Raw genomic sequence first — 22,294 nt, forward strand, 5'->3', positions numbered from 1 at the left:
TTCCCCACACTTGGCCATGCCATTCTGTGCCTCCTGGCAACGCCCACTTTCATAGCATTTTTCAAATCTTGACTAGGGGTGAAGTTACGTTTTCTGAAGGTTTGCAGTCCCTCTTTAAAGTTTAAAATAAAAAAAATAATTTAAAGGAAAAGTATATATTTTACTAGGTACACTGGGGTTCTGCTGAGGAGAGAACACATGTATAGAAGGATATGCCTTCTCCGGATTCAAAGCCTAGCCCATTGACAACAAGTATAGGTCAATCAGCTGATTAAGCTGAGAATGGAAACACAACAACTATGTAAAACTCTGAATGTCACATGTTGTAAATAAAATGCAATAAATGCTTTGGGTCATGGAGAAGAATAGAGCAGCTTTCATTGTGTTTATGCGTTGGTTGCTGTCCCCTTAGATAGAGGAACAGAGTGTGACTGCAGAGTGTCCTTTCCCCAACCAAATCAGATTCAGTTCAGCCACAGACACTAACAGCATTAGCAAACGAGGAAAGGGAGGAAGAGAGCTGCACGTTCCCAGACTCTGCCACTCCTTCCCTCGCCTGTAACCTCGTTATGCTCTGTAGCTGCTGCTGTAATTGCACAGCCTGCAGCTGAGACTTTCTCACAGATGTATGATTGTCCTTCCCACAGAGCACTCAGATGTTACATTTACCCTCCCTGGCCAAATCACGTCTATTATGACAGTTCAGCAGAATCAAATCAGTCGTCCCTCTGAATATGCCAACTTTTTTCTTAAATGTTTCCTTTCTCTGTAAAAAAAAAAAAAAAAAAAAAGAAACTTAAAATAGATGTTGGTCCTGTATGATTTATTTGAGTATTAATCAAAGTTATTTCGTGTTCCTGTTTGATGTACAGACTTCAGATGAAGGAGAATATCAGTGTGTGGCTGAGAGTGAGGCTGGGACAGCTGAGAGGACCATTACTCTTAAGGTTCAGAGTGAGTCCTGCACTCAAAATTATATAGACTATTTCTCAAATCTTAATGTTCTTTTTCTTCATTTTATGTTGGTTTAGAAGCCACTGTGTAAAGCAACCAAATCCACAAACAAAAGTATAAAGTTACACTAAGGCTCTTCCTCTCTGCCTTAGTTAATGGAGGCTACTCTAACTGGGAGGACTGGGGTCCATGTAGTAGCACTTGTGGACAAGGTGTCCAAGAACGAATCAGATTGTGTAACAACCCAGAACCAGCAAACGGCGGGCGCTCCTGCAGTGGTCCGAGCACTGACTCAAGGAAATGTCAGACTGGGCTCTGTCCAGGTAAGACTAACAGACGTCCTAGATTTTAAGCTTAACTATTATGTGAAGGGCATAAATATGATTCTGTGTGTGTTGTTGGATTTAGGCGAGGTTCCTCGTAAGACCAGAGGCAGCCTGATAGGAATGGTGAATGACAGAGAGTTTGGTGTTTCCTTGCTGGAGGCCAACATCACAGATGACATGGACAAGGGTAGCAGCACTCTGCAGGCTCACCTGGATAACATCCCCCCGACTGTGGGTGAGTCAGCATGCAGAAAACACAAGCTGATACATATCTGTATGTTTTCTATCTGTACATTTAGGAGTGGGGGATCTGCAACCAATCATCATTTTACACTTGTTAATTAAGTGATACTTATTACAGCTTTAGAAAACACAACTGTTTTATTGACAGTTGAGAAGTCGAATGTTGTCCTTTTATTCAGTCTGAAAGGTTTAATTGGACTGGTGTCTTGTTGTAGGTCCCTTGTTGCGGGTTCTGGTGTCTGTGTTCACTCCCATCTACTGGACCACTGTGCTCCAGAGCGACGCCACCAGAAACGGCTACTCCTTCACACAAGGCCAGTTCAGACAGGAGTCTCAGCTGGAGTTTGAAACTGGTGAGCGTTTATTCTTAATCAGGTTTTTAGCCTAAAAGCTCAGTGTATTTTAGGCATCTTTTTATGACGCCACTTGAGGATCTTGGCAATTCATTAAACTCCCTGCCATGTAAACGAAATGTTGGGCTTATTTCATGTTTTCTTTATGTAACACATTTATGTCCAGTTCTTATAGAAAAGCTGTGATTGTAATGAAATCAGAAGTTGACACATTAACAGAACCTATCTACTAATGTAAAAGCAACCAGCAGAGGGCAGCACTTCCAGCCTAAGCCATGCACAGATTTACACTTAAAACATTGTCTTATGTTTCTCACAGGTGAAATCCTCCGTTTGACCCACATTGCCAGAGGCCTGGATTCTGAGGGAGTTCTGCTAATTGACATCGTAATTAACGGATTTATTCCTGCATCACTAGCATCATCTCATCTGAGCCTCCAGGTGTGTTTGCTGCAGAGAACACAATAATTACAGCTCAAGCTATAACACACACACACACACACACACACACACACACACACACACACACACACACACACACACACACACACACACACACACACACACACACACACACACACACACACACACACACACACACACACACACATATATATAAACATTGCTCAGGAGAATTACAACAATGTCACACTTTTTATTTATTTTTTTACTGGTCTTCGTCTTGCCTTCGTCTCACAGGAGTTTGATGAGTCATATGTGCAGACCGGCCGAGGGCAGCTGTACTCGTGGTCTTCGCAGGCTCATCAGAGGGGAGGAAGGCCCCTGGTGCTGCGTTGTAATCACACTGTCGTTTATGAGGGTCAGGAGAAGCGCCAGGGCCCACTGCTACAGCTGCTAAAAGTCTCCAGGATGAACAGCATCTACAATATGTTTACTCTTACTTTAGACTTCCATATCACCACAAACCTTCTCATACCAGGTCTGGGAAACATTCAATAAAACCACAATGACTTATATCTTTATTGTCACAGGCATTACTGTATTTAAATTGTGCAGCAGCCAACAGTGCATGGATTATGTTTGCAGATGGTTATGAAGACACATGCCCAAAAGGCTTCGTTCTTGACACAACCTCCTACTGTGCTGGTGAGCTACTTTTCCTCATGCATGCCTTATTAGTCTTTTGGCAGCATTTATTTGAATAATGGTCTGTATGCCACAGTTTTATTGCTTTAACAAAATGTTTTTCTATTAGATGAAGATGAGTGTGCACTGCAGTCCCCCTGCTCTCATTCATGTAACAACATTATGGGAGGATTTTCCTGCTCTTGCCCTTCTGGGTTCACCATTTCTGCAGAGACCAACACATGCCATGGTAAGCTGAACATGTAACCTACTGCAGGTTTGGTGATTATTATAGATCACAAAATACTATTATTATTGCCTACTGACGAAAGGTGGGCAATAATGTTTGTTTGTGTATCATGCATGTGTGTGCCCGTCTAAAGGCTCAGGAACCCTTTGCAGGTGTTTTGGTCCATCAGCTAATTAGAGTGTGACACTTTGAGTCTAGAATATTGAACCTTTTCGCAATATTCTAATTGTCTGAGATTTTGAATGTGAGATTTTCATAAGCTGTAAGCCATAATCATCACAATTATAACAAAGATACTTAACATATCTGGCTTTACATGCAGTGAGTCCATCTCATAAATTAGTTTAATCTCTTAAGTTAAATTATAAATTAACTTGTGCACAATATTCAGAATTTTCCAGTCTCACCTGTACATCTACCACAGAATAACTTTCATAAAGGGTGAAAGGTCATTTGCATACAGTGACTTTGACTCTTATGATGCCGTCCTTGACCCTCATGCCCTTGCATCACTTTATGAACATCATTCAGATATTGACGAGTGTTCCCAAGGCTCCCAGATGTGTCTCTTCAACCAGAAGTGTATAAACACAGTGGGTACATACCACTGCCAGGCCAAGTGTGCTCCAGGATTCAAGTCCAGCACCACAGGAACCATTTGTGAAGGTACGCCTCTACTAATCACTAGTTTACTTTAAAAGACAATATTTAACATGTCAAGTTTGTGCTTTAGATGTAGATGAGTGTAAGGAGTCCACCGTCTCTCCGTGCCATCACCAGTGTCTCAATACTCTTGGTTCTTACCGCTGTGTCTGCCATCCTGGATATCAGCTGTCAGGGCATCGCTGCATCGGTCAGTAAGCTCTCTGAGATTTTAAAGTTTAATGTTAGTCACAGAAAATTAACTATTTAGACTAATTAAAACAGAACTCAAATTAGAATGCCACACACGTGATTATGTGCAGAAATAAGTAAAAACCCAGATATAATGTTTGAACGTTCACAGACATCAATGAGTGCATGAGGAGCGTCTGCCCAGCTCACCAGCAATGCCGCAACACAGACGGAGGATACCAGTGTTTTGACAGCTGCCCTCCTGGGATGACCACAGCAGAAAATGGAGACTGTGTGGGTTAGTGTTGACCATGCTGCACTCTGATCCACTTTCATTATTTAGACTGTGTTAAATTTAGCATCAGAACATAACAAATGTAGAACCACCATAATACTTGCACAGACACAGTGTTAGAGCTTTTAGGTTTGATTTTGCAAAGATGTTTGTTTGCCTTAGGGGATGGGCATGTTCTAACAAGTCAAACAAACTGGTTTGTTCACATTATCATGTGACAAAAGTCTGGAGGTATTTGATTTTATTGTATATTAAACTAAATTTATATGATTGTATGATCTTTTGGTGCTTTAGTAGTAGATGGTGTAATGAAATGATTGGATTTTTATTGGGTTATGGTTAAAATCTGTAATGTGCTTTAGTATTTTTATGAATTGATTTGGAAAAGGACTCCAGGAAGAGTAATTGTCAAGGATCCAAATAAAAACAATAAACACTCATAAGACATAAAATACAATGATAATTTCACAACATTTATTTCATACGCATCTGTAATAATTCTTCTTTATAACTGAATGTTCATGGCAAAACTCTTTTTTCAGCATCACACCAATTACTGTACTTATAAAAGCAATCATATTTAGTCCATTTAATTCTAATTGAACTACAGCATGGGCTATTAAAATCATATCATTCAATAAAACAGTGTTTAGCTACTACTTTGAATGCAAAATGTAATGGTATGGTTTGTTTTCCAGACATTGATGAGTGCCATGATGGAAGCCACATGTGTCGCTACACTCAGACCTGTCAGAACACAGTTGGAGGATATGGTTGTGTTTGTCCCAGAGGATACAGAACCCAGGGGGTTGGGTTGCCATGTCTGGGTGTGACATCACTTAAATTATACATTTATATATTATATATTTGATAAAACACCTAACCGCACCTTTAGCCAACATAAGGTTTAACCTGAGTTTTCTTCATCCTTGCAGACATTGATGAATGTCTGCAAACACCTAACCCCTGTGCGCACCAGTGTCGTAACGTGCCCGGCAGCTTCAGGTGCCTGTGCCCTCCGGGGACTGTGCTGCTTGGGGATGGCCGCTCCTGTGCAGGACTAGAGAGAGGACAGACCTTCACCAATGGTACTAGAGTCAGAACAAGATTCCGTCCACAGCTGGTTTCATCCCTTGGCAGGCCAATCCTGTCCCGTTCTAACGGAGTGTCTCGCATCACCAGACAGAGCTGTCCTGTGGGCTATACCAACAGAGACGGCACGTGCGTTGGTAAGTTTGAATTAAAGTTCCTTAACAAATTAACTCAGCTCAGCTTTTTATAATGATGGTTAACTTTTGTGTACAGATGTAGATGAGTGTTTACTGAGGAAGCCGTGCCAACATGAATGCACAAACACACATGGCAGCTTTAAGTGTCTGTGCCCTTCAGGATACAAGCTTCTACCCAATGGCAGAAGCTGTAAAGGTGAGAGTCCACCTCAACCCAGAACCTTCCTGACCCTAGACCAGTTATACTCAATTTGTATGCACCACATTTTATTTTATTTTTATTTTTTTAAGGCCCAACAAAGTCTTTTACTGTTTTTTAACACTTTATTTATAATTGTTCAATTATCAGACATACCACTTTTCATACAAATAGCCATGAAGAAAAAGCAATCCCTACATATAATGACTGTACAGACAGACATGAAAAATACAAAAGCAGAAGAAGAAAAAAAACCCCAACTAAACAGATGATTACTTGACATACCTCTGATAGACTCACACAGGACCTCCACAAACTGAAAAATAAAAAATAAAAAAGTGCACCCGATGTTAGTTTTTACAGGATAATTCAGGTAGGGCAGATATGCAGTCTTTCAAGATTCCAATTCCAGGCCAGGTAAGTTGTTCACCAAAGTTATTAGAGGGTCCCAAGTTTCGTGGAACTTGCTGATGGAAACATTAAGGGTACATCTGATTTTTTCTAGCTAAATGTTCTGCATAACATCCTGTATCCAGTGATGATGTGATAGAGGAGTAGAAGCCTTCCATTTAAAGAGAATCAAGCGCCTGGCTAGTTGAGAGGTGAAGGCGATAACCCTCTGCAGACGAGCAGGGGGAGCAGTTCCATTACCAGGAAAACAACCAAAAACTGCCACCAAGGGAGAGGGTGAGATTTTATAACTGTAGGCGTTGGAGATTACTTAAAAAAAAAGATGACCAGAAAGGAATAAGTGTACAGCAGGACCAAAACATATGATAAGAAGTAGCAGGCGTTTGTTTACACCTATAACATAGCGGACCTATATTTGGAAATATTTTCGCTAATTTTGCTTTTGAGAAATGTAACCTGTGCAATACTTTAAATTGTATCAGACCAAGCCTGGAACATATGGAGGAGGAATGAATTCTGGAGAGAGCTGTATCCCATTCCTTATCCAATAGCTGGACTTCCAAATTGTTTTCCCACTGTTCCCGATTATGAGAGATAAGCAGCCATGATATGGGAGTAGATGAATGATATTCTACTTTTTTCATTGTATTAACCTTTAAGATAGAATCCAAACAAGAAGGAGAGGGAAGTATTGGAAAATTAGCAAGCTTTTTACGAGTAAAATCTCTAATTTGCAAATACCGCAGGAAGTGATTGTTGGTTAAACCAAATTTCCTGGATAGTTGTTCGAAGCTTGCAAAGGTGTCATTTATATATAAATCTTCAATACTACAATGTTGTCATGCCAAACTTTAAAGCCACTGTCCATTAAACAGGACGGTTGAAAGAGGTGATTATGCATTATTGGCGAGTGAGTAGAAATTCTTTGACAACCAAGAAGTCGCTTGAACTGATTTACAATGCACAGTGATTGAGTTACAAGTATATTATCTTTAATATTATTAATTAGTGATGGTAGGGGTGCGCAGAGCAAGGCAGGGAGTGAATGTGGGCTGCTTGTAACCCTCTCAATCTGTAGCCATGCAGGAATCCTATCAGTCCGATCTTTTAGCCATGAAGTGATGGCGTTGAAATTTGCTGCCCAATAGTATGCGTGCAAATTTGGGAGTGAGAGTCCACCTACATTTTTCGGTCTTTCCATGAATTCTTTCCCAATATGAGCTGCTTTATTATTCCATAATAAGGAAGAAATAATTTGATTAAATGTTTTGAAGAAAGGTTCTGGTATATACACAGGCAATGCTTGAAATAAATATAAGAATTTTGGTACAATAGTTATCTTAACAGAATTTGTTCTCCCAATAAGAGATAATTGCAAACTTGCCCATCTTTTAATATCTTGTTTGCACTGATCTAACAAAGGAATAAGATTACTTTTAAACAAACTAGAGTAGGATTTTGTAACCTTACCCCCTAAATAAGTGAAGGACTCTGTTGACAACCTAAATAGAAGATTGGGGTACTCTCTAGCATTGCTGCTTATTGGGAAGTATTCGCTCTTAGTAAGATTTAATTTATATCCGGATATGCTTCCAAATTTCTGCAATGTTCTAAGGACTTCCGGGGCAGAGGTAATGGGATTGGTGACATATAATAACAAATCATCTGCGTAGAGCGGGACAGTGTGGGTTAGGCCACCACGTGAGATGCCTTGTATAGTGTTATTACTTTTTAAAGCTATAGTGAGTGGCTCTATAGCCAAGATGAAAAGCAAGGGGCTTATTGGGTCTCCCTGTTTAGTCCCACTTAAAAGAGGGAAGAAATCAGATGACAACCCATTAGTATTAACAGAAGCAGTTGGACTCGTGTAGACGAACTTGACAAGCTGAGTAAAGTTAGGACCAAAACCAAACCTGCCAAATGTATGGAAAAGATAAGCCCACTCGATACAATCAAACACCTTTTCGGCATCAATTGGTATTCCTGCTTCTGGGGATGAACTGCCAGAATCAGTGTAGATGATATTGAACAATCGTCTAAGATTAAAATACGAATGTCGACCCAGGACGAACTACATCTGATCCCCTGAAACGATATTAGGAAGAACTGTCTCAAGTCTAAGTGCAATGGCCTTTGAGAACACGTTGCCGTCAGAATTTGTTAAGCTTATCGGTCTATAAGATAAGCAATCCCGAAGATTCTTATTTTTCTCTAATAGCAGTGTAATAGATGCCTGCCGGAGTGTAGGTGGAAGAATATTTATAATACACATTTATCATGGGCAGATGTTGAATGTGAGGAGTATAATTCAGAGTAGAATTACTTGAAGCGATTATTGATAGTCTGATGTTGTTCTGTTAGAGAGCTATCAGGGATAGTAATTTGCTAAATAACACGGGATGCCACTTTCTGGCGGAGCTGACTGGCTAATAATTATGGAAGGTTTATCTCCATCTTCATAGAATCTACATCGGGATTTCAAGATAAGTCTCTCCACTTGGGTGGTGGTTAAAAGATCGATTTCAGTTTGTAAGCTCACTCTCTTCTTAATCAAATCAGGGGGTTGGAGACCCAGACATAAGTCCATCCAGGGCCTTGACTTCAAAGGGTAATTCCTCAATATTTTTGTAATTCATTTTCCTAATATAAGCAGAGCGGGAAATAATCTGCCCCCTGAGATATGAATAAACTTTACAAAGTCTGAATCTGGCAACAAGAGTGTGTCAAGCTGCCAGGTCCATTTAGTCTTCTGAGTGGGAGGAGTCATCTTAATACTAACCGGGGCATGGTCCAAAATAATAACTGTGTCGTATTCGCATTCTATAATGTCACTAAGCAAATAGGGATCAACCAAGAAAAAATCTATTCTGGAAAATGACTTGTGCACATTAGAGTAATATGAATATTCTCTTTTGATAGGATTTTTAAATCTCCAAGGGTCTATTTATCACCAAGTTGTAATCTCTAGCCATAATCAAATGATGACTATACAGACTGGGGATACAGCTGAACAGTTTCTTAAAAATATTCTCATAGTCAAAATTTGGACCATAGATATTGACCAATACTAAGCTAAGTTGAAACAGCTGTCCCACAACAATTACATATCTACCATTTGGATCCAGGATGGTATCTGATACAACAAAAGGAATATTTTTGTGAATGAGTATTGCTATTCCCTTACCTTTGCTGTTAAATTGCGAATGAAACAGTTGCCCCACCCATTCTCTGTGAATTTTAGTCTGGTCTCGCTTTTGAAGGTGGGTTTCCTGTAGAAAAGCAATACCAACCCTAAGATGTTGAAAATGAGAAAAAACCCTTTTACTCTTGATAGCCTGATTTAAACCCTTCACATTCCAACTTATAATTTTCAAGTAATCTTTACTTGGAATAAGATTAGAATTACTCTGAGCCATTAGAGCCAGTCGGCTCCAGTATATCTGTTACTCCCCTATTAAAATTATATTAAAAAACAGAATACTGTTGGTGCACAAAAATAATCTAGAACAAGAGCCACATAGTTACAACATAAAACACTTAAACAGGCCTCTAAAAGGCTATCCCCCCCAAAAAAATTTGAACTACTGCAAACCTGCATTTGCATACTACCTGCAGAGTTATGTATATGAACCGTTAATGAACCCCTCTAACAGATCTTCAAACAAGTTGTGATATTCTTTCACTTTTAAAGAGTGTAAAAAAGTAGAAAAAATATCAAGAAGAGAAAAAAGAAAGAAAAAAACAAGATTAGTAGCAGTAATAATAGCAAATAAAGTGCTACAGAGAATGTCAGAAAATACTAAACACTACTATAATACTGATCAGAACCGACAATACAACTCGTTTTTCCCCCTCTTCTCTTTCTCTCCTCCCTTCCTTTCCCTCCCCCTCTCCTTCTAATAATTGTCCGAGTCATTGATCACCTCATTAACATTACCTCAGTCGCCACCCTCAGTAGTGTGTGAGGTGGGGCCTCCGTCCGCAGCATAGACATTATTGCTTATGTAGGTCAGCGCCTCCGCGGGATCGGTAAACCTCATGCGCTTCCCTTTGTGTGTAAACTGCAGAGTGGAAGGGTAATAAAGGCCGAACTTGATATTTGCCGAGTGGAGCTTCTCTTTGGACTCGGAGAAGGCAGAGCGTGGTTTGTTGACATCTGGGCTGTAGTCAGGAAAAATGTGAAATCTTGATCCGTTGAATAAGAGTGGGCCCTTCTGTCTGGCGAGGCGCAGGATCAGCTCTTTGGTTTGAAAGTGGTGGAGTTTGACCATAAAGGGCCATGGTCTGTTGTCGCCATCTGCTGGTTTAGAGACCAGGCTCCTGTGGGCTCTATCGACAGTGGCCTCTCAAAGTTGTCTTCATCAAACACATCAATAAGTAGTTTGGCGATGAATTCTGTCGGTCGCGGCCCTTCCGCGTTCTCTGGAATTCCCAAGATGCGAATATTTTGCCGTCTCGTGTAATTTTCCAAATACATCACCTTCTCTCTCAGAGCCTCGTTCTGCTTGGCTTGTGATGTTTGGGAAACCTCCATAGTATTTAGCCTCAGTCCTTCCTCCACGTCGGTAATTCATTGACCATACACACTCAGAATTGAATGAAGAGAAGCGATAGCCACCCTGTTTTCCTCATGGAACGAATCGATGGAGGCCTGCACCGCAGCAACGGCCTCTGCTAGCGTCTCCATACCGTTAGCATTAGCTTCCGTTTCTATGCTAGCCGAGGAGTTATTGGAGTCGCTTCGCATTGCAGCTTTCACAGACTGTCGTTTGGGAGACATTCATCTACTCATGAGCTGGTAAAGTCCCTTACTAATTAACCCACCAATCTCTGACCGGTTAGGTGGTCCAAAATAAGTAATTTTAGTAGTATTCAGCGGGAGCTGTGGAAGACACGTCTACTCACTGTGCATGCTCCTAAACTATCCCACATTTTAGTTTTAACCCTTTTTCAACACACCCAGTTTCAATCAGCAGGCAATTAACATACTTCTGCAAAGCCAGATGAGCTGCTGCACAGGTGATTCAACCACCAAATCAAGTGTGTTGGAGCAGAGAAACAACTAAAATGTGTTGGATACCCGTCCTCCAGGACCAGGATTGTGAACCACTGCCCTTTTTTCAGCCCTTGTTGCATTTCCACTGAGGCCTGAACTACAGGTTTGATTAGGCAAATTAGTTGCTATTGGTTAAAAAGCAAGCTGTTGTCTCAGTTTTAATTTGATGGTCAATGGAATGCTGGAAATGCTCAGCCAGCCAGACATGTTGATTGCATTTCTCATGACCTTGGAAGTTCTAGGTAATATCAAAAGCACTACCTCCTTACCAGAGCACTTTCTGACGTAAATGTCTGCCCTGGTGACATGTTTTGGGCCTGGTTCCTGCAGTGAAAACAGACAGGGGGAAAAGAAAAACCCCTGGTTCTTGAAAGTGCTTCTGAAGTGGAAGCAAGCCTGTGCAATTCAACATTCAGTCAAAGTATAACAACTTATTTTCTTCTTTTTTTTTTTACAAATAGATATTGATGAGTGTGTTGAACAGGGCATTCAGTGTGGACACAATCAGATGTGTTTTAACACCAGAGGGGGGTACCAGTGTCTGGACACACCCTGCCCTGCATCCTATCAAACAGGCGCAAGTCCTGGGTATGTCACATCATTAATAAGGCTGTCAGCATACTGTTAATATATAATATTTATGACATGCTTTCTCTTTCCTTTTAACTCTCTAAGAACTTGCTATAGGCCCTGCTCTCGGGACTGCGCTACAGAAGGCTCCAGTCTGATTCTGCAGTACAAACTCCTCACACTTCCTTCCGGCATACCAGCCAATCACAACGTGGTACGACTATCAGCATTCTCAGAGTCCGGCATCCTGCAGGAGCGCACCTCCTTTACAATACTTGAGCAAGAATCAGAGACGGGTACAATGGGCCAGGTGTTCGGCATCAGAGATGAGGCTGGCAGGGGAATCATCTTTACTCTGAGGGTTCTGGATAGACCAGGACTCATACGGCTGAAGGTGCAGGCCACAACTATCTCACTACAGGGTCGAATCACATACCAGAGCATCTTCATCATCTACGTATCTGTCTCAGCGTTCCCCTACTGAGACTACACAAAGAAATATAACTCTGTCCATTGTGACTAAAATGAAAACAGTCCAGTAAAAAAAATGTTTGAATGTCTCAACCAGTTGATTTCAAATGATCCAGTGTTGAAGACCTCTCAAAATACAAACTTACCATTTGCCTGCTTTTGAAAATATAAGAGCAACATGGGAGTCTGTTTTGGAAACCAGACAATAAAATATTTAGTGTAAATCAAGGACTTTGATGTATTTTTCTGAATGTTTAGCAATCAGCCATTTTTGTGAGTTTATTCAAGTGTTGAATATCTAATTTGGAATATTTTTATGTAAAACTCTTCAGACCCGGCACTTGGAAATGCAGTACAAGTCAGATGTTTCCACAGCTTTTAAATGTACAATATTTCTCCTGTTATTTATTTAAGTCATTTGAACACATCACTGATTACCAAGCTTTTATCACATGGTGGTGTGGTACAGTGACTTATGGCTGTGTAGCTGAAGGGCTCACAGTCAATCTGTTGTGTTTTTGTACTTTTATAACACTTTCTGTAGATTACTTGTCAAAGGTGCTACTTTGAATGTACTTCAGTTTTGGACCTGTGTACTGGAGTTGAAATAAAACAAATTATTTTTTATTTCTTACAGAAAGTAATTATTTGGACCACATTTACATTTTCTTTCTTTCTTTCTTTCTTTCTTTCTTTCTTTCTTTCTTTCTTTCTTTCTTTCTTTCTTTCTTTCTTTCTTTCTTTCTTTCTTTCTTTCTTTCTCTTTCTGGTAATTTCTCAGCCTGCCAGTAGGTGGAGCAGGGTTCAGGTTTTTATGCTGATGTCCACCTCTGGCACCAGCAGCTCTAAATCTGTTGGTCTTAATGTAAACTAGTAGTAATAATTAATGAGCAGAAGAAAAATCCAAATACAGAGATCCTTGCATGAGCTTATTTCATTCTAAAGCTAAACTTGATTCTTTTTTGATGTTTTTAACCTGATTGTTTTGCATTTTTATTCTCCTGAAATGAGATTATTCCTCAGCATTATCTATAAAAATATTGTCACAGGCTCTTCAAGCATGCTGAAATTCTGAGAAATTGCATTAAAATAAAACAATAAAAGGGAAAATTGTATTTAAAAAAAACTTGAACATCTTTACACGTGCTATACAAATAAAAGCTGCCTTGCCTTGCCTAAAGGGAATGAAACACACACACACACACACACACACACACACACACACACACACACACACACACACACACACACACACACACACACACACTGTCTTTGTTAATACATTTGGGTCATCATTTAAAAAAAACCACTTGTAAACATTTTTACAAATGTCCCAATACATGTTAATAAGCTTTATTTTTTTGTTCATTATCACACTTAAGTTCAGTTCAGTTCCAGTCAACCACAGAGACTTAAATTACTTCCATGTTAAATATTTAAAAATCCATCTTATCATGGATTCATTGCTTATTAATTAGGTATGCCCTAAAAGACATATCTCATTTATTTCACTTTGGAGCATGTGTTTTTGATTAAAACAGTGTGTGCTGTGTCAGCTGCAGACACAACAAATAAACAACTCTATAGACTTAGCAGACACATAAACAGAAGTTGCAGTGAGTGCAAATACCTGAAGTGAAAGTCTTAAAAAGGAAAAATAAAACATTTGGTTTCTAAGAAAAATCTGCAGGACTGTACTCAAACCTAGAGGCGAGTCATTCATTAAGATTTCACACATTCCTTGAAACATACACCCAAGTGTGAGGCAGACAGAGGGCTGTTTCCTTTCTTCTATAAAACACAGACTTTGAGTTAAAATGAACACCTAGAGCTGAGTGATGGCCGCTAGTGCCGTCTCCCCTACTGCTTTACACAGTCAGGATGTCAATAAAAACAGACGTGCTGTCCTTCACTCACTAATGAGCCCAACACTGCTGCCCGTTAAAAGGCAAAAGCAATGTAGCTCAGAACATAACCATTATCCACCAATAATCCTTCCAAATTAGAGCACTTCCCTTACTGAAAAAAAATACTGCTCTATGTATTTATTGTCAATTTATTATACATTTTCTAAATTTCAGCATTTGTCCTTGCTTTACGATGATTTCACAACTTATTCCATATAGTTTGCTCCCTGGGACACACACACACACACACACACACACACACACACACACACACACACACACACACACACACACACACACACACACACACACACACACACACACACACACACACACATTAGTATATGTACATACTGTGCAACGGTTTTAGGCAGGTGTGGAAAGAATGTTGTATACAAATAATGCTTTCAAAGATGGAAGGTTAATCATATTTTCATCACTTAACAAAAGAAAGTAAATGAACAAAAGAGAAACCTAATCAGACCGATACTGGGATCCCCTTCGTCTTCTAGCTACACTTACACACATTTTTTGAAGAAATTGGGCTGGTAGATTGCTCCAAACATCTGGAAGAACTAACCACTGATCTTCTGTGGATGCATGCTTCCTCACATCCTTCTGTCTCTTCATTCAATTCATTTATATTTCATTAAATTAGTCCTATTAACAAATGTCCTGAAAGCTCTCTCTCTCTCTCTCTCTCTCTCTCTCTCTCACACACACACACACACACATACACACACACTGTTCTTCCCATACACACACACTTCTGATTCTTTCCTTACACTGTAACAAATGATTGTGAATTACACAGTAATATACTGTGTTTCTGTAAAGTAACTCACTGTGAATGTATTTAAAGTAATATACTGTGTAATTAACAGTAACTGGTGCAATACTGTATACATCACAATAATAAATGCAATACTGTAAAACTTCACAGCAGACCAAATTCTACTGTAATAAGTCACAGTAATATAATCACTACTGTAAGAAACAAAGCAAAAATTTACAGTACTATGAAATTACTGCATAAATTATGGTAATACATGCAATATTTTATAAGTTCACAGCAGATCAAGGTCTACTGTAGTAAGTCACAGTAATATAATCACTACTGTAAAACTCAGAGAAAGAAATTACAGTGGTGTGAAATAATTGTATAAATTATGGTAATGAATACAATACTGCAGTAATTCACAGCAGACCAAGTTCTACTGTAGTAATTCACAGTAATATAAATACTACTGTAAGAAAAAAAAATGCAAAAATTTACAGTAGTGTGAAATTACTGCATAAATTATGGTAATACATGCAATACTTTATAAATTCACAGCATACCAAGTTCTACTGTAGTAAGTCACAATAATATAATCACTACTGTAAAAAAACAAAACAAGACTTTACAGTGATGTGAAATAATTGAATGAATCACGGTAATAAATACAATACTGTATAAATTCACAGCAAATCAAGGTCTACTGTAGTAAGTCACAGTAATATAATCACTACTGTAAAAAAGAACAATAATTTACAGTGGTGAAAAATTTCACAATCACTTATTGTGTACTGGATAAAAACCCAGCAAGCATAACATTACTGCAGAAATTCACAATAATAATATAAATTCACAGTAACATGTGTACCATAGGGAATTGCAGTACCTATTACAGTACTGTAGAAATTCACAATAATATATTGGAATTTAAAGCAACATATTATTTATTATTGTAATAACATGCAAAGAACTTTAAAACCATTATACAGTAACCATTACAGTATACTGTTGAAATTCAGTTACATATTGTGCACTATAGAAACCTCAACAAGCTGTAAAATGTCACAGTAACTCATTGCGTACTGTGTAAAACTACAACCAAAGGGAATTTCAGAGTGATACCGAGTACTTCGGGAAATCACAGCAAGCAACATGATACTGTAGAAATTCACAGTAATTTTTTAAATTGTACAATGTATTTTTAAGTAATTATAGCAACCAGTACATTACTGTAAATACTGTATTTGCAGTAACATCATATGTAACCAATGGGTATAGCCTCTCCGTGGGCTGCCACCTTACCGTGGTGGAGGGGTTTGAGTGTCCCAATGATCCTAGGACCTAACCCCAAAATTCCACTATCTCCGCTCCGCCCCCACCCTCCGCTGCCGCTCGCTTCCGAACTCAAATTATACTGTACCCGCTGTACAACGGCTCCACTCCGGTGCGGAGACCTGAGGTGCGCAAAAAGGCATGCGTGGTATTTTCGAGATCTTGCGATACAGTCCGAGCAATAAACGCGGAAGTTAGATCCAAACACCCGTTGTGTGGGAGAAGCATCGAAATTAACTGTTTAATCTGCCTATCATTTGTGTTGAGAGTTCAGCAGTGTTTGGATCAACAAAGTGTGACTACTTTGATAGTGGAAACTGTATTTATGGCTTATTTTTGTGCATTTCAAGTTCAACCGCCATTGTTAGTTGTTAAAAGTTGTTAAACCTGTGCATATGAAACAAAAAACACTTTTTGTTTATCGATTCATTGTGAAATAACGGAAGTTGTGCTTGCTCCCTTTCCTGTTGGGCGGTTGTGGTTTCGGTCCATTGACTGCGGAGTTGCTCCGGTGTCCGGCAAAAATAGAATCAATCCTATTTTTGCCGGATGGCGGAACGGCGGGCGGCGCACTGCGCCGCATGGCCTCAGCAGTGGAACAGCTCTGATTGACTACAACGGGACTGTTTTTGCTGCGGAGTTCGTGCCGGAGCGGAGCGGAGATAGTGGAAATTTGGTGTAAGTTGTCTGAGGCTTTATGCCTCTGGTAGGGTCACCCATGGCAAACAGGTTTTAGGTTAGGGGTCAGACAAAGAGCAGCCTGAAGACCTCTTATGATGAATAATATAAATGGAAACTGTGTTCCCTCGCCTGGACGTGGGTCACCGGGGCTCCCCTCTGGAGCCAGGCCTGGAGGTGAGGCACGTTGGCAAGTGCCTGGTGGCCGGGCTTTCACCCATGGAGCCCGGCCGGGCACAGCCTGAACAGGAAACGTGGGTTCCCCTTCCCATGGGCTCACCACTCGTGGGAGGGGCCAAAGGGTCAGGTGCAGCGTGTGACGGATGGTAGTCGAGGGCGGGGTCCTTGGCGCTCTGATCCTCGGCTACAGAAGCTGGCTCTTGGCACATGGAATGTTGCCTCTCTGGTGGGGAAGGAGCCTGATTTGGTGTGTGAAGTTGAGAGATTCTGACTAGATATAGTTGGACTCACCTCAACGCAAGGTCCTGGCTCTGGCTCTGGAACCAGTTTCCTTGAGAGGGGTTGGACTTTCTACCACTCTGGAGTTGCTCCCACTGAGAGGCGCCGAGCAGGGGTGGGCATACTAGTTGCCCCCCATCTTGGTGCCTGTACGTTTGGGCTTACCCCAGTGAATGAGAGGGTAGCCTCCCTCCACCTACGTGTGGGGGGACAGGCTCTGACTGTGGTCTGTACTTATGCACCAAACTACAGTTCAGACTACCCACCCTTTTTGGAGACCTTGGAGGGGGTGCTGGAGAGTGCTCCTTGCGGTGACTCCCTCGTTCTGCTGGGGGACTTTAATGCTCACGTGGGCAATGGCAGTGAGACCTGGAGAGGAGTGGTTGGGAGGAACGTCCCCCTGATCTGAATTCGAGTGGTGTTTTGTTATTGGACTTCTGTGCCAGCCACGGATTGTCCATAATGAACACCATGTTCAGACATCAAGGTGTCCATATGTGCTCTTGGCACCAGGATGCCTTAGGCCGCAGCTCGATGATCGACCTTGTTGTTGTTTCACCTGACCTTCGGCCGCATATCTTGGACACTTGGGTGAAGAGAGGGGCAGAGTTCCTTAAGGCTCTGGATGTTGTGGGGCTGTGTTGGCTGATGTGGCTCTGCAATATCGCGTGGACATCGGGGGAAGTTCCACTGGATTGGCAGACTGGGGAGGTGGTTCCCTTATTTAAAAAGGGGGGCCGCAGGGTGTGTTCCAACTACAGAGGGATCACACTCCTGGTAAGATCTATTCAGGGGTTCTGGAGAGAAGGGTCCGTCGGATTGTTGAACCTCAGATTCAGGAGGAGCAATGTGGTTTTCGTCCTGTCCGTGGAACACTGGACCCGCTCTATACCCTTAGGAGGGTCCTGGAGGGTGCGTGGGAATTTGCCCAACCAATCCACATGTGTTTTGTGGATTTGGAGAAGGCGTTTGACCGTGTCCCTCAGGGGGGCCCTGTGGGGGGTACTCCGGGAGTATGGGGTACCAGGCCCAAGGGTCAAAGGTCGCCACAATGCGCAAAAAATCCCCTTCATGAATGACAAAATGGAGGGAAAATGAATAACTCCCAAACGTTTGACCAAAGGAGCTGAAATTTTAATGTCTACATTGTGGTGGTCGAGCCATACACTGTGCAAATTTTTAGACTCGCAGCATCTTGGGAAGTGTCAAAAGTTACAGAGGTCATCCATCAGCGTGGCCTTTTGGCCTGCTTTTGTCTAACAACTCAACACAACTCACGCGTTGAGATAAAAACATGAAATCTGAGTATGTTGCTTATCAGACAGACCTTTACCCAGATGTCTTGGTACAGTTGTGATGGGACCCCTTGGGGTTACACTTGGCCTTTCAAAGGTCTTGCAGATGGTTTTTGCGGTAATTGATAGAGGCCTCTTCACAAGCCAACAGGCAACGTTCAAACAATTTGGTTTATTCCTATGGAAATGGCAGCACTTGGAACCCAAAATGTGGTTGTTAGAAGCCCCGCCTTTCAGGAAGTAGGGGCCTGGTTGGGACCGAACACACATCTCCACGCTCGTCTCGGGCCTCTGAACAACATATTACATTTTCAAACCCAAGCAACTTTTAGAATTATGTTGTGTTCATACATTTTTTCTAACCCAGAGGGTCTGAAAGGCCAAAGGTTTAAGAGCTTCTGATTTTCTGGATTTCAAATGGCCAGTTAAATTAACCACTGGGATTAGGGTTATTATTCCATAAGATTATTGTAAAGTGACCCCTGTTGTCTGACCCGAGTTTTGAGTCCGTGGGGTCAAAGGTGGCTACATAGCGGCCAAAAAGCAGTTGATTGAAATTTTAAATGACAAAATGGAGGGAAAATGAATAACTCCCAAATGTTTTGACCTAAGGAGCTGAAATTTTAATGTCTAGATTGTGGTGGTCGAGCCATACACTGTGCAAATTTTTAGACTCGCAGCACCTTGGGAAGTGCCAAAAGTCACAGAAGTCAGCCATCAGAGTGGCCTTTTGGCCTGCTTTTGTCTAACAACTCAACACAACTCACGCGTTGATCTATGAACATGAAATCTGAGTATGTTGCTTATCAGACAGACCTTTACCCACATATCTTGGTACAGTTATGATGGGACCCCTGGGGGTCTACCTGGTCTTCCAAAGTTCTTGCAGAGTTGTGTTTTGGGGTGATTGACAGGGTCTCTTCACAAGCCAACAAGCAAAGCTTCAAACAATTTGAAAATCTGACTTTTAACTCTATGGGTTAGCTGTTGCTGTTATGTCTACATGCTTTTATGCTGTTATGTTTTTATTGTTTGTTTCTTAAACGTTTTAACTAGTTTTATATGTTTTTATTTTTATTGTACAGCACTTTGGTGGCATGTTTCATGCCTGTAAGGTGCTTTCTAAATAAAGGTGATTGACTGATTGATTGATGAGATTATTCTAAAGTGACCCCTGCATCATCTGACCTGAGTCTGGGGTCAAAGGTTGCCGCGTGGCAGCCAAAATGTATTTCTTTGAAATTTGAATTTAGAAAATGGTGGGAAAATGAATAACTTTAAAACTATTTGACCTATGAGGCTGAAATTTGAGTAGAATACAATAGAATAGAATAGATTAGAATAGAATAGAACAGAACAGAATAAAATAATCCTTATGTCCCACAATATGGATATTGAGTCATAGCAGCTAGTTTGTAAAGTAAATGCAAACCAGATTACAAACTAAATATTTTGGTGCGACCTAATTATTTAATTTGTAAAATGAACATTTAGGTCTAAATTAAATATTTAGCTTGTAATATTAATATTTAGTTGGAAACTTTAACATTTATAAATGTATGAATAATCATGGTGAAAATATTACTTAGAAAAATGAACCACCTATTTTTTTTACCTTGTTATAGTTTAACTTAATTGCTGTAAAATATGTTTGATTTTAAATGGCACCACACAGATGTGTGCAGAAATACAAATTATTAATACTTTAAACTGTTATTCACAGCATTTTAACCTATTAACATTTTAATTATATTTCAGTTGATTGCATTTTACTTCTTCCACCAAGTCTCAGAATTAGTTTTCTGAATGATACCATACCAATTGTCAATTTTTCTACAGTCTTTGAATTATACCCAGTTGCTAGGAACTACTTTTTCTTCTGCCTTCCACAGTACAACTCATTAACTATTCAGGAAAACGGTCAGATCGGATAGATAATAATATTAACTGCATTTTGCGATGTAGGTGATGACTAACATGCAGTTATTGTGTTATTTATAAATGGTGCATTTTTACTGGTAATTCATCTCGAGTCACAGTATTCATGCGCTCATGCCCGGGAAACCACCTGGCTCATGTGATCACTATCAGTGAGCAGTTCACAAGCTGTAGCCAGCGCCGTTAGAATGCCGCTGGGCTGCACATTGGTCCAGCCGACAATTGCGCGGCAGTCTTTGGCGGTGTTCTAACCGGTTCTAACCAAACAGCGGCAAGAAAGAAAAAGAACAGGAGGAAAAAACTTAACCTGCAGGAAAAAAGTGATTCGCAACGTTCTCCAGTCTGCTGCAGGACGACGAAGACTGTTTTCACAACGTAGATGCGTGGAGCATTGCATGTAAGTGTCTTTTCTCTTTACTGACTTTTAGTCAAACATTGTTTGCTCATAAGACCAGTCACCGATATTTGAGAAAGAAAAAGTTTGAGTTAACTGCCGTTCTGGTTCAAAATGTCTTACACGTGTAATGTTTGTAAATTCAAAGCTGTGTCAACTCCCGCATTTATTCGACATGTTAAAATGCACAGAAATGTCGCTAACATTAGATTTCACTGTGGCTATGCAGAGTGTCATTCTGCTTTTTCAACAGTAATTGCTCTTCAAAAGCATATGTACAGAGTCCATACGCCCACAGTTAAATCAAGGGCCCAAACGCAAGGACATGCTTTGACATGCAAATTTGAGGGGTGTACCTTTGTGTCAAAGCGTGTAGCAACCTTATGGGAGCATCTACAGCTACACAAGACAGGTGGGACAAAAGTGCCTTGCCCCTTTGATAACTGTCCAAGGATTTTTTCTGTCCGTTCATCTTTCACCTCACACATCAGTCTGAAACAGAAAGCAATAATTTGCACCTCTATTGCTGCTGCTGCCAGCACAGCTAGCTCGTTGGACACTGGAATGACTAAAACAGCTCAACCAGGTTTAGATGACAATTGTGAAGCAGAAGTGTTGGATGGTGACACTGAATTAGATGAGAATGAGTTCATGACCAGTTTGGCCTTGTTCTATCTCCAGATGCAGGCTAAAATGCTGCTGCCTACCAGTGTGATTCAAAAAATAATTGAAGAGTTCCAGCAGGTGCACAGTTAGAGCACAGCCCATCTTTTATCTAAGCTGCATCAAGATTTGACTCAGTTTAATGTGCCTGAAAATGAAATCAGAAATCTCATTGATAATCTGTCAAAAAACGACCTGATGAAAAGATGCAAAGAAGGAGTTTTTAGAAGTGATCAAACACAGAAAACGCTTTTCAAGCGTGAATTAAATTATGTTGAGCCATCAGCGATTTACCTGGGTATTGACAGAAATGGAAAAGAGAGATTTCGCCAGTATGTGTCCATTAAAGAGACACTCAAGGCATTACTTTGCCAAGGATCAGTTCAAGAGCAACATAGCCAAGCAAAATCTGAAACATCAACTCCTGATGTCCTCGAAGATCTGAGAGATGGTAAAATCATGAAAAACAATACATTATTAAATGAATAACCATCCTCAGTAGGTATAATCTTATATCAAGATTCATTTGAGGTTGATAACCCCCTTGGTTATGGCAGAAAGAAGCACAAGATC

General features: G+C 40.5%; 1 protein-coding gene across 1 annotated transcript in view; it reads left to right on the forward strand.

Annotated features, from left to right (window-relative positions):
• Nucleotides 1-12,501, forward strand: part of hmcn2 (hemicentin 2) — a 52,190-nt gene extending 39,689 nt beyond the window's left edge. Inside the window, exons 66-81 of the mRNA XM_015972142.3 lie at nucleotides 873-954; nucleotides 1,107-1,277; nucleotides 1,363-1,515; nucleotides 1,739-1,876; nucleotides 2,196-2,317; nucleotides 2,576-2,816; nucleotides 2,924-2,983; nucleotides 3,093-3,212; nucleotides 3,744-3,878; nucleotides 3,946-4,065; nucleotides 4,219-4,344; nucleotides 5,040-5,168; nucleotides 5,277-5,570; nucleotides 5,647-5,766; nucleotides 11,698-11,824; nucleotides 11,912-12,501. Of these exons, the coding sequence (XP_015827628.3) occupies nucleotides 873-954; nucleotides 1,107-1,277; nucleotides 1,363-1,515; nucleotides 1,739-1,876; nucleotides 2,196-2,317; nucleotides 2,576-2,816; nucleotides 2,924-2,983; nucleotides 3,093-3,212; nucleotides 3,744-3,878; nucleotides 3,946-4,065; nucleotides 4,219-4,344; nucleotides 5,040-5,168; nucleotides 5,277-5,570; nucleotides 5,647-5,766; nucleotides 11,698-11,824; nucleotides 11,912-12,290 (2,517 nt within the window). The 3' untranslated portion in view covers nucleotides 12,291-12,501. The remainder of the gene's footprint in view (nucleotides 1-872; nucleotides 955-1,106; nucleotides 1,278-1,362; nucleotides 1,516-1,738; nucleotides 1,877-2,195; nucleotides 2,318-2,575; nucleotides 2,817-2,923; nucleotides 2,984-3,092; nucleotides 3,213-3,743; nucleotides 3,879-3,945; nucleotides 4,066-4,218; nucleotides 4,345-5,039; nucleotides 5,169-5,276; nucleotides 5,571-5,646; nucleotides 5,767-11,697; nucleotides 11,825-11,911) is intronic.
• The last annotated feature ends 9,793 nt before the right edge of the window (nucleotides 12,502-22,294 follow it).

Source organism: Nothobranchius furzeri, chromosome 17, assembly GCF_043380555.1.
Source record: "Nothobranchius furzeri strain GRZ-AD chromosome 17, NfurGRZ-RIMD1, whole genome shotgun sequence".
NCBI lineage: Eukaryota > Metazoa > Chordata > Actinopteri > Cyprinodontiformes > Nothobranchiidae > Nothobranchius > Nothobranchius furzeri.